The sequence below is a fragment of the Lampetra fluviatilis genome, chromosome 71 (genome assembly GCF_964198595.1).
Source record: "Lampetra fluviatilis chromosome 71, kcLamFluv1.1, whole genome shotgun sequence".
NCBI classification, from domain to species: domain Eukaryota; kingdom Metazoa; phylum Chordata; class Hyperoartia; order Petromyzontiformes; family Petromyzontidae; genus Lampetra; species Lampetra fluviatilis.
This window is the reverse complement of record NC_136345.1, coordinates 5485592-5502811: the sequence shown is the minus strand read 5'-3', so window position 1 is coordinate 5502811 and position 17220 is coordinate 5485592. Positions and strand designations below refer to the sequence as shown.

General features: G+C 54.0%; 1 protein-coding gene across 1 annotated transcript in view; it reads left to right on the top strand.

The window, feature by feature from the left end:
- Nucleotides 1-16681, top strand: part of LOC144952992 (uncharacterized) — a 35626-nt gene extending 18945 nt beyond the window's left edge. The window contains exon 3 of the mRNA XM_078883475.1: nucleotides 16622-16681. Within this exon, the coding sequence (XP_078739601.1) occupies nucleotides 16622-16681 (60 nt within the window). The remainder of the gene's footprint in view (nucleotides 1-16621) is intronic.
- The last annotated feature ends 539 nt before the right edge of the window (nucleotides 16682-17220 follow it).

The following is a 17220-nucleotide window of genomic DNA, read 5'->3' as shown; positions in this document are numbered from 1 at the left end:
AATGGTTGACTGAGCCTTTTGTTATGTAGAGGTGGTGTGGCTGAAATCGCTGCTAGGAAATTAGTCTTTGTTGTGTAGAATGGTTGACTGAGCCTATTGTTATGTAGAGGTGGTGTGGCTGAAATCGCTGCCAGGAAATGAGTCTTTGTTGTGTAGAATGGTTGACTGAGCCTATTGTTATGTAGAGGTGGTGTGGCTGAAATCGCTGCTAGGAAATTAGTCTTTGTTGTGTAGAATGGTTGACTGAGCCTATTGTTATGTAGAGGTGGTGTGGCTGAAATCGCTGCCAGGAAATGAGTCTTTGTTGTGTAGAAAGGTTGACTGAGCCTATTGTTATGTAGAGGTGGTGTGGCTGAAATCTCTGCCAGGAAATGAGTCTTGTTGTGTAGAATGGTTGACTGAGCCTATTGTTATGTAGAGGTGGTGCGGCTGAAATCTCTGCAAGGAAATGAGTCTTGTTGTGTAGAGTGGTTGACTGAGCCTATTGTTATGTAGAGGTGATGCGGCTGAAATCGCTGCCAGGAAATGAGTCGTTGTGTAGAATGGTTGACTGAGCCTATTGTTATGTAGAGGTGATGCGGCTGAAATCGCTGCCAGGAAATGAGTCTTTGTTGTGTAGAATGGTTGACTGAGCCTATTGTTGTGTAGAGGTGGTGCGGATGAAATCGCTGCCAGGAAATGAGTCTTTGTTGTGTAGAATGGTTGACTGAGCCTATTGTTGTGTAGAGGTGGTGCGGATGAAATCGCTGCCAGGATATGAGTCTTTGTTGTGTAGAATGGTTGACTGAGCCTATTGTTATGTAGAGGTGGTGCGGATGAAATCTCTGCCAGGAATGCTCCAAATATGCCAAAGATTTGGTAATGGCTGCTCACTCAGAGGAGGAGTTGGAGACGCTGCTGCTGAACCTGGAGCGTGCCACTAAGAGGTGGGGCCTTACCATCAGCCCCACCAATAACACATTCCTGCGGAGGGAGCTGGTAGGAACGTTGGGTTGCTCAGTCAATGGCCAGGGTCAACGGCCAGGGCGTGGTGTGGGAAGTTTGCGAGCGAGAAATTTCGCCTCGAATTGAGGTTTTCGCGGTGCCTTGGGTCTGTCGGTCAAGCCACGTGGCTGGGTTCGAATGATCTTTTTTAATTTTTTTATTGAACAAAAGTAACGAAAAGCTACGAAGTTGAAAAAAAAATGTTTCGTCATTTTCTTTTAAACTAAGTGACTCTAGCGACAGACCCAAGAAATTTCGATTTAAAGCTTTCGTGACTGCAGGGATTCATCTTCTTGGTTCTTTCGGTAAAGTCACGTAGAATGGAAATAATAAAATAATACAATAAAACATGTTATAAAATAATAAAAATAAAACATAATTATGTTTTATTTTTATTATTTCCATTCTACGTGACTTTACCGAAAGAACCAAGAAGATGAGTCCCAAGAAAATTAGAATTTCGTCGTGGCTTGTGACTGGGATTGGCATCGTTCCCAACTCCTCCTGATGTCGAGGGTCAATGGGCGAGGTTTAGGACTGTGGCTCATGCAGCTGCTTTGGGTACGCGGTCCAGACCTCCCCAGAGACCCTGGCTGACAGAGGAGGTGGCTCACACAGAGTCAGGCTCTGACAAGGGCAGGGGGGCTAGGGGTGTCAGGGTCTCACCACTGAGCCACACAGAGTCAGGCTCTGACAAGGGCAGGGGGGGCTAGGGGTGTCTCAGTGTCTCACCACTGAGCCACACAGAGTCAGGCTCTGACAAGGGCAGGAGGGGGCTAGGGGTGTCTCAGTGTCTCACCACTGAGCCACACAGAGTCAGGCTCTGACAAGGGCAGGAGGGGGCTAGGGGTGTCAGTGTCTCACCACTGAGTCACACAGAGTCAGGCTCTCACAAGGGCAGGGGCGGCTAGGGGTGTCAGTCTCACCACTGAGCCACACAGAGTCAGGCTCTGACAAGGGCAGGAGGGGCTAGGGGTGTCAGGGCCTCACCACTGAGCCACACAGAGTCAGGCTCTGTCAAGGGCAGGGGGGGCTAGGGGTGTCAGGGTCTCACCACTGAGCCACACAGAGTCAGGCTCTGTCAAGGGCAGGGGGGGCTAGGGGTGTCAGGGTCTCACCACTGAGCCACACAGAGTCAGGCTCTGACAAGGGCAGGAGGGGCTAGGGGTGTCAGGGCCTCACCACTGAGCCACACAGAGTCAGGCTCTGTCAAGGGCAGGGGGGCTAGGGGTGTCAGGGTCTCACCACTGAGCCACACAGAGTCAGGCTCTGACAAGGGCAGGGGGGCTAGGGGTGTCAGGGTCTCACCACTGCCCCACACAGAGTCAGGCTCTGACAAGGATAGTGGGGGTAGGGGTGCCAGGCCCAGGACTCTTCAAGAGGTCCGGCTTCTATACCCAACACTCACACACACACTACACACACACAGTACACACACAGTACACACACCCTACTCACACACAGTACACACACACTACTCACACACAGTACACACACCCTACTCACACACAGTACACACACACAGTACACACACAGTACACACACCCTACTCACACACAGTACACACACACAGTACACACAGTACACACACACAGTACACACACACAGTACACACACACACTACTCACACACAGTACACACACAGTACACACACACAGTACACACACACAGTACACACACACAGTACACACACACAGTACACACACACACTACTCACACACAGTACACACACAGTACACACACACAGTACACACACACAGTACACACACACAGTACACACACACAGTACACACACACAGTACACACACACAGTACACACACACTACTCACACACAGTACACACACACTACTCACACACACTACACACACACAGTACACACACAGTACACACACAGCACACACATAGTACACACACCCTACTCACACACAGTACACACACAGTACACACACACAGTACACACACACAGTACACACAGTACACACACTACTCACACACACTACTCACACACACTACTCACACACAGTACACACACACTACTCACACACACTACTCACACACACTACTCACACACAGTACACACACACAGTACACACACACAGTACACACAGTACACACACACAGTACACACACAGTACACACACAGCACACACATAGTACACACACCCTACTCACACACAGTACACACACAGTACACACACACAGTACACACACACAGTACACACAGTACACACACTACTCACACACACTACTCACACACACTACTCACACACAGTACACACACACTACTCACACACACTACTCACACACACTACTCACACACAGTACACACACACAGTACACACAGTACACACACTACTCACACACACTACTCACACACACTACTCACACACAGTACACACACACAGTACACACAGTACACACACTACTCACACACCCTACTCACACACAGTACACACACACAGTACACACACACAGTACACACACACAGTACACACACACTACTCACACACAGTACACACACACAGTACACACACACAGTACACACACACTACTCACACACACAGTACACACACACAGTACACACACACAGTACACACACACACTACTCACACACAGTACACACACACAGTACACACACACAGTACACACACACAGTACACACACCCTACTCACACACAGTACACACACACAGTACACACACACTACTCACACACAGTACACACACACAGTACACACACACAGTACACACACACAGTACACACACCCTACTCACACACACAGTACACACACACAGTACACACACACAGTACACACACCCTACTCACACACACAGTACACACACACAGTACACACACACTACTCACACACAGTACACACACACTACTCACACACAGTACACACACACACAGTACACACACACAGTACACACACAGTACACACACCCTACTCACACACAGTACACACACACTACTCACACACAGTACACACACACAGTACTCACACACAGTACACACACACTACTCACACACAGTACACACACACAGTACTCACACACAGTACACACACACAGTACACACACCCTACTCACACACACAGTACACACACACAGTACACACACACAGTACTCACACACAGTACACACACACTACTCACACACAGTACACACACAGTACACACACACAGTACACACACCCTACTCACACACACAGTACACACACACAGTACACACACACTACTCACACACAGTACACACACACTACTCACACACAGTACACACACACAGTACACACACCCTACTCACACACACAGTACACACACACAGTACACACACACTACTCACACACAGTACACACACACTACTCACACACAGTACACACACACAGTACACACACACAGTACTCACACACAGTACACACACACCCTACTCACACACAGTACACACACACTACTCACACACAGTACACACACACAGTACACACACAGTACACACAGTACACACACACTACTCACACACAGTACACACACACTACTCACACACAGTACACACACACTACTCACACACAGTACACACACACTACTCACACACAGTACACACACACAGTACTCACACACAGTACACACACACAGTACACACACACAGTACACACACACAGTACACACACACTACTCACACACAGTACACACACACTACTCACACACAGTACACACACACAGTACACACACACTACTCACACACAGTACACACACACCCTACTCACACACAGTACACACACACTACTCACACACAGTACACACACACAGTACACACACAGTACACACAGTACACACACACTACTCACACACAGTACACACACACTACTCACACACAGTACACACACACTACTCACACACAGTACACACACACAGTACACACACACAGACACACACACACAGTACACACACACAGTACACACACACAGTACACACACACAGTACACACACACAGTACACACACACACAGTACACACAGTACACACACACAGTACACACACACAGTACACACACACAGTACACACACACAGTACACACACACACTACACACACACACAGTACACACAGTACACACACACAGTACACACACACAGTACACACACACAGTACACACACACTACACACACACACAGTACACACAGTACACACACACAGTACACACACACAGACACACACACACAGTACACACACACAGTACACACACACAGTACACACACACACACAGTACACACACCCTACTCACACACAGTACACACACAGTACACACACACAGTACACACACACAGACACACACACACAGTACACACACACACAGTACACACACACAGTACACACACACAGACACACACACACAGTACACACACACAGTACACACACACAGTACACACACACACACAGTACACACACCCTACTCACACACAGTACACACACAGTACACACACACAGTACACACACACAGTACACACACACACAGTACACACAGTACACACACACACACAGTACACACACACTACTCACACACAGTACACACACACAGTACACACAGTACACACACACAGTACACACACACAGTACACACACAGTACACACACACAGTACACACACACAGTACACACAGTACACACACACAGTACACACACACAGTACACACACACAGTACACACACACAGTACACACACACACAGTACACACAGTACACACACACACAGTACACACAGTACACACACACAGTACACACACACAGTACACACACCCTACTCACACACAGTACACACACACAGTACACACACACACAGTACACACAGTACACACACAGTACACACACCCTACTCACACACAGTACACACACACTACTCACACACAGTACACACACAGTACACACACACAGTACACACACACAGTACACACACACAGTACACACACCCTACTCACACACACAGTACACACACCCTACTCACACACAGTACACACACACAGTACACACACACAGTACACACATCCTACTCACACACAGTACACACACACTACTCACACACAGTACACACACACTACTCACACACAGTACTCACACACAGTACTCACACACAGTACACACACAGTACACACACCCTACTCACACACAGTACACACAGTACACACACACAGTACACACACACTACTCACACACAGTACACACAGTACACACACACAGTACACACACACAGTACACACACACTACTCACACACAGTACACACACAGTACACACACACACTCCACACACACAGTACACACACACAGTACACACACACAGTACACACACAGTACACACACACAGTACACACACACAGTACACACACAGTACACACACAGTACACACACACACTCCACACACACAGTACACACACACAGTACACACACACAGTACACACACAGTACACACACACAGTACACACAGTACACACACACAGTACACACACACTACTCACACACAGTACACACACACAGTACACACACACAGTACACACAGTACACACACACAGTACACACACACACTCCACACACACAGTACACACACACAGTATACACACACAGTACACACACACACAGTACACACACACTACTCACACACAGTACACACACAGTACACACACAGTACACACACAGTACACACACACACTCCACACACACAGTACACACACACAGTACACACACACAGTACACACAGTACACACACACAGCACACACACACAGTACACACACACACTACTCACACACAGTACACACACAGTACACACACACAGTACACACACACAGTACACACAGTACACACACACAGCACACACACACAGTACACACACACTCCACACACACAGTACACACACACACAGTACACACACACAGTACACACACACAGTACACACACACACAGTACACACACACACAGTACACACACACACAGTACACACACAGTACACACACAGTACACACACACAGTACACACACACACAGTACACACACAGTACACACACACAGTATACACACACAGTACACACACACACAGTACACACACACAGTACACACACAGTACACACACAGTACACACACACAGTACACACAGTACACACACACACAGTACACACACACAGTACACACACACACAGTACACACACACACAGTACACACACACAGTACACACAGTACACACACACAGTACACACACACAGTACACACAGTACACACACACACAGTACACACACACACAGTACACACACACACAGTACACACAGTACACACACACAGTACACACAGTACACACACACAGTACACACAGCACACACACACAGTACACACACACACAGTACACACACACAGTACACACACACAGTACACACAGTACACACACAGTACACACACAGTACACACACACAGTACACACACACAGTACACACAGTACACACACACTACTCACACACAGTACACACAGTACACACACACAGTACACACAGTACACACACACACAGTACACACACACAGTACACACAGTACACACACACTACTCACACACAGTACACACACACTACTCACACACAGTACACACACACAGTACACACAGTACACACACAGTACACACACACAGTACACACAGTACACACACACAGTACACACACAGTACACACACACAGTACACACACACAGTACACACACAGAACACACACACAGTACACACAGTACACACACACAGTGCACACACACAGTACACACACCCTACTCACACACAGTACACACACACTACTCACACACAGTACACACACACACAGTACACACACAGTACACACACACAGTACACACACAGTACACACAGTACACACACAGTACACACACCCTACTCACACACAGTACACACACACTACTCACACACAGTACACACATACTACTCACACACAGTACACACACACAGTACACACACACAGTACATACAGTACACACACACTACTCACAGTACACACACACAGTACACACACACAGTACACACACACAGTACACACACACAGTACACACACCCTACTCACACACAGTACACACACACAGTACACACACACAGTACACACACACAGTACACACACCCTACTCACACACACTACACACACACAGTACACACACACAGTACACACACACAGTACACACAGTACACACACAGTACACACACACAGTACACACAGTACACACAGTACACACACACAGTACACACACAGTACACACACACAGTACACACACACAGTACACACAGTACACACACACAGTACACACACACAGTACACACAGTACACACAGTACACACACACAGTACACACAGTACACACACCCTACTCACACACAGTACACACACACACAGTACACACACAGTACACACACACAGTACACACACAGTACACACAGTACACACACAGTACACACACCCTACTCACACACAGTACACACACAGTACACACACACAGTACACACACACAGTACATACAGTACACACACACTACTCACAGTACACACACACAGTACACACACACAGTACACACACACAGTACACACACACAGTACACACAGTACACACACACAGTACACACAGTACACACAGTACACACACTACTCACACACAGTACACACATACTACACACACACAGTACACACAGTACACACACACAGTACACACACACAGTACATACAGTACACACACAGTACATACAGTACACACACACTACTCACAGTACACACACAGTACACACACACAGTACATACAGTACACACACAGTACATACAGTACACACACACTACTCACAGTACACACACACAGTACACACAGTACACACACACAGTACATACAGTACACACACACTACTCACAGTACACACACACAGTACACACACACAGTACACACACACAGTACACACACACAGTACACACACACAGTACACACAGTACACACACACAGTACACACACACAGTACACACACACACAGTACACACAGTACACACACACAGTACACACACACAGTACACACACACAGTACACACAGTACACACACACAGTACACACACACAGTACACACACACACAGTACACACAGTACACACACACAGCACACACACACAGTACACACAGTACACACACACACAGTACACACAGTACACACACACAGTACAGCCTCTGGCAACGCCTCCCTTCAAGAGAGTTCCAGAGGGGTGGGGGGGGGGGTCTGGGGGATCTTAGGACCCCCGTAAGCCCCCCCCCCCCCCTGCTTTGGGGAGGGTGCAGGTCACTGCCCCTGGTGGGTCGTGACTGCTACTGCAGGTAAGTGCACACAGGCAATTTAGAGCGGTGTGTGTACATAGCGGTGTGCGTACACGGGCTAGAGAGGAGATGGAGTGATGGGTGAGTGGGTGAGTGAGTGGGTGGGTGAGTGAGTGGGTGAGTGAGTGGGTGGGTGGGTGGGTGGAGTGGGTGGGTGGGTGAGTGGGTGGGTGGGTGAGTGGGTGGGTGGGTGGGTGGGTGAGTGGGTGGGTGGGTGGGTGGGTGAGTGGGTGGGTGGGTGGGTGAGTGGGTGGGTGGGTGAGTGGGTGGGTGGGTGGGTGAGTGGGTGGGTGGGTGGGTGGGTGAGTGGGTGGGTGGGTGGGTGGGTGAGTGGGTGGGTGGGTGGGTGGGTGAGTGGGTGGGTGGGTGGGTGGGTGAGTGGGTGGGTGGGTGGGTGGGTGAGTGAGTGGGTGGGTGGGTGGGTGGGTGAGTGGGTGGGTGAGTGCGTGGGTGAGTGAGTGGGTGAGTGAGTGGGTGAGTGAGTGGGTGAGTGAGTGGGTGAGTGAGTGGGTGAGTGAGTGGGTGAGTGAGTGGGTGAGTGAGTGGGTGAGTGAGTGGGTCAGTGGGTGAGTGAGTGGGTGAGTGAGTGTGTGGGTGAGTGAGTGGGTGAATGAATGAGTGGGTGAGTGAGTGGGTGGGTGAGTGACACGGGCTAGAGAAGAGATGGAGTGATGTGGTACAGGAGGACGTGGAGCTGAGTGGACTTGCCGATGACTGGTACCAGCGGTGTCAAGATCGGCCTCAGTGGAGGAGGCTCCTGAAGGACGCTACTGGGCAGTTGGAGGCAGTCGCCCTCCACATTCACCATCACTACCACCACATTCACCATCACTACCTCCACATTCACCATCACTACCACCAAATTCACCATCACTACCACCACATTCACCATCACTACCTCCACATTCACCATCACTACCACCACATTCACCATCACTACCACCACATTCACCATCACTACCTCCACATTCACCATCACTACCACCACATTCACCATCACTACCACCACATTCACCATCACTACCACCACATTCACCATCACTACCTCCACATTCACCATCACTACCACCACATTCACCATCACTACCTCCACATTCACCATCACTACCACCACATTCACCATCACTACCACCACATTCACCATCACTACCACCACATTCACCATCACTACCACCACATTCACCATCACTACCACCACATTCACCATCACTACCACCACATTCACCATCACTACCACCACATTCACCATCACTACCACCACATTCACCATCACTACCACCACATTCACCATCACTACCACCACATTCACCATCACTACCACCACATTCACCATCTCTACCACCACATTCACCATCTCTACCACCACATTCACCATCACTACCACCACATTCACCATCACTACCACCACATTCACCATCTCTCTCAGGGGGTTCACGATGGCCGTGTCGGAGACGCTGAGAGCCTGGGTTCAACACTGGGTCTGGGTGTCTCTCTCAGGGGGTTCACGATGGCCGTGTCAGAGAGGGGGAGGGGGAGGGGGAGCAGGAAGGCAGCAGGAGAAGCAATTCGGTTTTATCGGCTTCATTTATTTATTCATCACGAACGTCACATGGCAGGGTGAGCAGTGACCCGCTGGGTGACCCACTGAGTGACCCGCTGAGTTCACCGCTGGGTGACCCACTGAGTGACCCGCTGGGTGACCCGCTGGGTGACCCGCTGGGTGACCCGCTGGGTGACTCGCTGGGTGACCCGCTGGGTGACCCGCTGGGTGACCCGCTGGGTGACTGGCTGAGTTCACCGCTGGGTGACTCACTGGGTGACCCGCTGGGTGACCCGCTGGGTGACCTGCTGGGTGACTGGCTGAGTTCACCGCTGGGTGACTCACTGAGTGACTTGCTGGGTGACCTGCTGGGTGACTCACTGGGTGACTCACTGGGTGACCTGGTGACCCGCTGGGTGACTCACTGAGTGACCCACTGAGTAACCCGCTGAGTGACCCACTGGGTGACCGGCTGGGTGACCCACTGAGTGACCTGAGTGACCTGTGAGTGACCTGCTGGGTGACCCACTGGGTGACCCGCTGGGTGACTCACTGAGTGACTCACTGAGTGACTCACTGAGTGACTCACTGGGTGACCTGCTGGGTGACTCACTGGGTGACTCACTGGGTGACTCACTGAGTGACTCACTGAGTGACTCACTGGGTGACCTGCTGGGTGACCCACTGGGTGACCCGCTGGGTGACCCGCTGAGTGACTCACTGAGTGACCCACTGAGTGACCCATTGAGTGACCCACTGAGTGACCCACTGAGTGACCTGCTGGGTGACCCGCTGGGTGACTCGCTGGGTGACTGGCTGAGTTCACCGCTGGGTGACTCACTGAGTGACCCACTGAGTGACCCATTGAGTGACCCACTGAGTGACCTGCTGGGTGACCCGCTGGGTGACTCGCTGGGTGACTGGCTGAGTTCACCGCTGGGTGACTCACTGAGTGACCCATTGAGTGACCCACTGAGTGACCTGCTGGGTGACCCGCTGGGTGACTCGCTGGGTAACTGGCTGAGTTCACCGCTGGGTGACTCACTGAGTGACCCACTGAGTGACCCACTGAGTTCACCGCTGGGTGACACCGCCCCCGAGGGAGGGGGGTGCGTCGTTTCAAAAGCAGCGTCAGTAATTATAACGAGCGTGACAGCAACGAACAACAACAATCAACAACAACAACAACAGCAACAACAACAACAGTAATATAACGACGCCGTGAGTGTCATTTACAACCGCGGTGAACGTGACGAGTTCGGTGATGGGAGTCTTCGCCGAGACTCGGGGAGACCGGGGGTCAGGGTCAGGGAGACCGGGGGTCAGGGTCAGGGTGAGACTCAGGGTCAGGGAGACCGGGGGTCAGGGTCAGAGTCTGGAGTGAGACTCAGGGAGACCGGGTCTCAGGGTCAGAGTCTTCACTGAGACTCAGGGAGACCGGGTCTCAGGGTCAGAGTCTCCACTGAGACTCAGGGAGACCGGGTCTCAGGGTCAGAGTCTCCACTGAGACTCAGGGAGACCGGGTCTCAGGTTCAGAGTCTCCACTGAGACTCAGGGAGACCGGGTCTCAGGTTCAGAGCCTCCACTGAGACTCAGGGAGACCGGGTCTCAGGTTCAGAGTCTCCACTGAGACTCAGGGAGACCGGGTCTCAGGGTCAGAGTCTCCACTGAGACTCAGGGAGACCGGGTCTCAGGGTCAGAGTCTCCACTGAGACTCAGGGAGACCGGGTCTCAGGGTCAGAGTCTTCACTGAGACTCAGGGAGACCGGGTCTCAGGGTCAGAGTCTCCACTGAGACTCAGGGAGACCGGGTCTCAGGGTCAGAGTCTCCACTGAGACTCGGGGAGACCGGGTCTCAGGGTCAGAGTCTCCACTGAGACTCGGGGAGACCGGGTCTCAGGGTCAGAGTCTCCACTGAGACTCGGGGAGACCGGGTCTCAGGGTCAGAGTCTCCACTGAGACTCAGGGAGACCGGGTCTCAGGGTCAGAGTCTTCACTGAGACTCAGGGAGACCGGGTCTCAGGGTCAGAGTCTCCACTGAGACTCAGGGAGACCGGGTCTCAGGGTCAGAGTCTCCACTGAGACTCAGGGAGACCGGGTCTCAGGGTCAGAGTCTTCACTGAGACTCAGGGAGACCGGGTCTCAGGGTCAGAGTCTCCACTGAGACTCAGGGAGACCGGGTCTCAGGGTCAGAGTCTTCACTGAGACTCAGGGAGACCGGGTCTCAGGGTCAGAGTCTCCACTGAGACTCAGGGAGACCGGGTCTCAGGGTCAGAGTCTCCACTGAGACTCAGGGAGACCGGGTCTCAGGGTCAGAGTCTCCACTGAGACTCAGGGAGACCGGGTCTCAGGGTCAGAGTCTCCACTGAGACTCAGGGAGACCGGGTCTCAGGGTCAGAGTCTCCACTGAGACTCAGGGAGACCGGGTCTCAGGGTCAGAGTCTTCACTGAGACTCAGGGAGACCGGGTCTCAGGGTCAGAGTCTCCACTGAGACTCAGGGAGACCGGGTCTCAGGGTCAGAGTCTCCACTGAGACTCGGGGAGACCGGGTCTCAGGGTCAGAGTCTCCACTGAGACTCGGGGAGACCGGGTCTCAGGGTCAGAGTCTCCACTGAGACTCGGGGAGACCGGGTCTCAGGGTCAGAGTCTCCACTGAGACTCAGGGAGACCGGGTCTCAGGGTCAGAGTCTTCACTGAGACTCAGGGAGACCGGGTCTCAGGGTCAGAGTCTCCACTGAGACTCAGGGAGACCGGGTCTCAGGGTCAGAGTCTCCACTGAGACTCAGGGAGACCGGGTCTCAGGGTCAGAGTCTTCACTGAGACTCAGGGAGACCGGGTCTCAGGGTCAGAGTCTCCACTGAGACTCAGGGAGACCGGGTCTCAGGGTCAGAGTCTTCACTGAGACTCAGGGAGACCGGGTCTCAGGGTCAGAGTCTCCACTGAGACTCAGGGAGACCGGGTCTCAGGGTCAGAGTCTCCACTGAGACTCAGGGAGACCGGGTCTCAGGGTCAGAGTCTCCACTGAGACTCAGGGAGACCGGGTCTCAGGGTCAGAGTCTCCACTGAGACTCAGGGAGACCGGGTCTCAGGGTCAGAGTCTCCACTGAGACTCAGGGAGACCGGGTCTCAGGGTCAGAGTCTTCACTGAGACTCAGGGAGACCGGGTCTCAGGGTCAGAGTCTTCACTGAGACTCAGGGAGACCGGGTCTCAGGGTCAGAGTCTCCACTGAGACTCAGGGAGACCGGGTCTCAGGGTCAGAGTCTCCACTGAGACTCGGGGAGACCGGGTCTCAGGGTCAGAGTCTCCACTGAGACTCGGGGAGACCGGGTCTCAGGGTCAGAGTCTCCACTGAGACTCGGGGAGACCGGGTCTCAGGGTCAGAGTCTCCACTGAGACTCAGGGAGACCGGGTCTCAGGGTCAGAGTCTTCACTGAGACTCAGGGAGACCGGGTCTCAGGGTCAGAGTCTCCACTGAGACTCAGGGAGACCGGGTCTCAGGGTCAGAGTCTCCACTGAGACTCAGGGAGACCGGGTCTCAGGGTCAGAGTCTTCACTGAGACTCAGGGAGACCGGGTCTCAGGGTCAGAGTCTCCACTGAGACTCAGGGAGACCGGGTCTCAGGGTCAGAGTCTTCACTGAGACTCAGGGAGACCGGGTCTCAGGGTCAGAGTCTCCACTGAGACTCAGGGAGACCGGGTCTCAGGGTCAGAGTCTCCACTGAGACTCAGGGAGACCGGGTCTCAGGGTCAGAGTCTCCACTGAGACTCAGGGAGACCGGGTCTCAGGGTCAGAGTCTCCACTGAGACTCAGGGAGACCGGGTCTCAGGGTCAGAGTCTCCACTGAGACTCAGGGAGACCGGGTCTCAGGGTCAGAGTCTTCACTGAGACTCAGGGAGACCGGGTCTCAGGGTCAGAGTCTTCACTGAGACTCAGGGAGACCGGGTCTCAGGGTCAGAGTCTCCACTGAGACTCAGGGAGACCGGGTCTCAGGGTCAGAGTCTCCACTGAGACTCAGGGAGACCGGGTCTCAGGGTCAGAGTCTCCACTGAGACTCAGGGAGACCGGGTCTCAAGGTCAGAGTCTCCACTGAGACTCAGGGAGACCGGGTCTCAGGGTCAGAGTCTTCACTGAAACTCAGGGAGACCGGGTCTCAGGGTCAGAGTCTCCACTGAGACTCAGGGAGACCGGGTCTCAGGGTCAGAGTCTTCACTGAAACTCAGGGAGACCGGGTCTCAGGGTCAGAGTCTCCATTGACCTTGGTGATGATCTGTTAAGTCTCCTGGAACTGGGATCCTGAGACCCGGTCCCCCCGAGTCTCAATCCAGAATCCAATTCCAAGAAATCTGGTTCTTCCACCCCGAGTCTCAATCCAGGATCCACATTCCAAATCCCGGTTCTTCCCTGCGAGTCTCAATCCAGGATCCAAATCCCGGTTCATCTACCCGAGTCTCAATCCACCCCCCCCCCACCACCCCCCCATCCCCCCCCCCCCACCACCCCCCCCTCCCCCCACGTCCCCCCCCCTCCCCACCGGTGTGGCGACGAGCGCAGCCGCCACAACCACAACCGACCACAACTAAGCACAACCGACCACAACCAACCACCGTCACGGCGGGGTCCGTAACGCGGCGACAACCACAAACCGCAGCCGCCACAACCGACCACAACCAACCACAACCAGCCACAACCGACCACAACCGACCACAACCAGCCACAACCGACCACAACCGGCCACAACCAGCCACAACCGACCACAACCGACCACAACCAACCACAACCGACCACAACCAGCCACAACCAGCCACAACCGACCACAACCAACCACAACCAGCCACAACCAGCCACAACCGACCACAACCGGCCACAACCAGCCACAACCAGCCACAACCAGCCACAACCAGCCACAACCAACCACCCTGCGGGGACACAGGCATGTGTCCATGCAACAGCAACAGACGACGATGACGTCGTCACTCTCATCAGCCCCCCCCCAGCCCCCCCCCCTCCTTCCCTAACCCCCCCTCGGCCCCCACCCCTCAGCCCCCCCCCTCCTCCCCATCACCAGCCCCCCCCCAGCCCCCCCCCCTCCTCTCTCTCTGTGTGTGTCTCTCTCTGTGTGTCTCTCTGTCTCTTCTCTCCCCACTCTCAAGAAGCTTCCTGCGGGGCGCGTCTCAAAGGTGGTGGTGGTGGTGGTGGTGATGGTGGTGGTGGTGGTGGTGGCGGTGGTGGCGGTGGTGGCGGCGGTGGTGGTGGCAGTGTTGGTGGTGGTGGCGGTGGTGGCGGTGGTGGCGGTGGTGGTGATGGTGGTGGTGGTTGTTGGGGCTAAACGTCTCCACTGTGCTCACTTCCCAAAAAGCCAAAAACCAAAACCAATAAACGGTCGCCTTTAATCAACCCCCAAACCTCCTCCTCCACCACCTCCACCACCTCCACCACCTCCTCCATCCCACCCACAGCGTTCCACCCCACAGCGTTCCACCCCACAGCGTCCCACCCCTCAGCGTCCCACCCCACAGCGTCACACACCCACAGTGTCCCACCCACAGCGTCACACACCTACAGTGTCCCACCCCACAGCGTCCCACCCCACAGCGTCACACACCCACAGTGTCCCACCCACAGCGTCCCACCCACAGCGTCCCACCCCACAGCGTCACACACCCACAGCGTCACACCCCAGCGTCCCACCCCCCAGAGCGCAGGTGTGTGGGGGGTGGATGTGGGTGGTTGCTGATACGTGCAGACGCCGCACGGACGGACCGACTGCCGGGTGCTTGAGCTGCCAGGTGAGACGGCTCAGTGAGCCGGGGCAAGTAGCTGTTGGGTTGGGCTGGCTGGGCTGGGCTGGACTGCCTGGGCTGGCTGGGCTGGCTGGGCTGGGCTGCCTGGGCTGGGCTGGCTGCCTGGGTTGGGCTGGCTGCCTGGGGTTGGGCTGGCTGCCTGGGTTGGGCTGGCTGCCTGGGCTGGCTGCCTGGGCTGGGCTGGCTGCCTGGGCTGGGCTGGCTGCCTGGGCTGGCTGGGCTGGCTGGGCTGGCTGGGCTGGGCTGGCTGCCTGGGCTGGGCAGGCTGCCTGGGCTGGGCTGGCTGCCTGGGCTGGCTGGCTGCCTGGGCTGGGCTGGCTGGGCTGCCTGGGCTGGGCTGGCTGGGCTGCCTGGGCTGGGCTGGCTGCCTGGGCTGGCTGGGCTGGCTGGGCTGGGCAGGCTGCCTGGGCTGGGCTGGCTGGGCTGCCTGGGCTGGGCTGGCTGCCTGGGCTGGCTGGGCTGGCTGGGCTGGGCAGGCTGCCTGGGCTGGGCTGGCTGGGCTGCCTGGGCTGGGCTGGCTGCCTGGGCTGGCTGGGCTGGC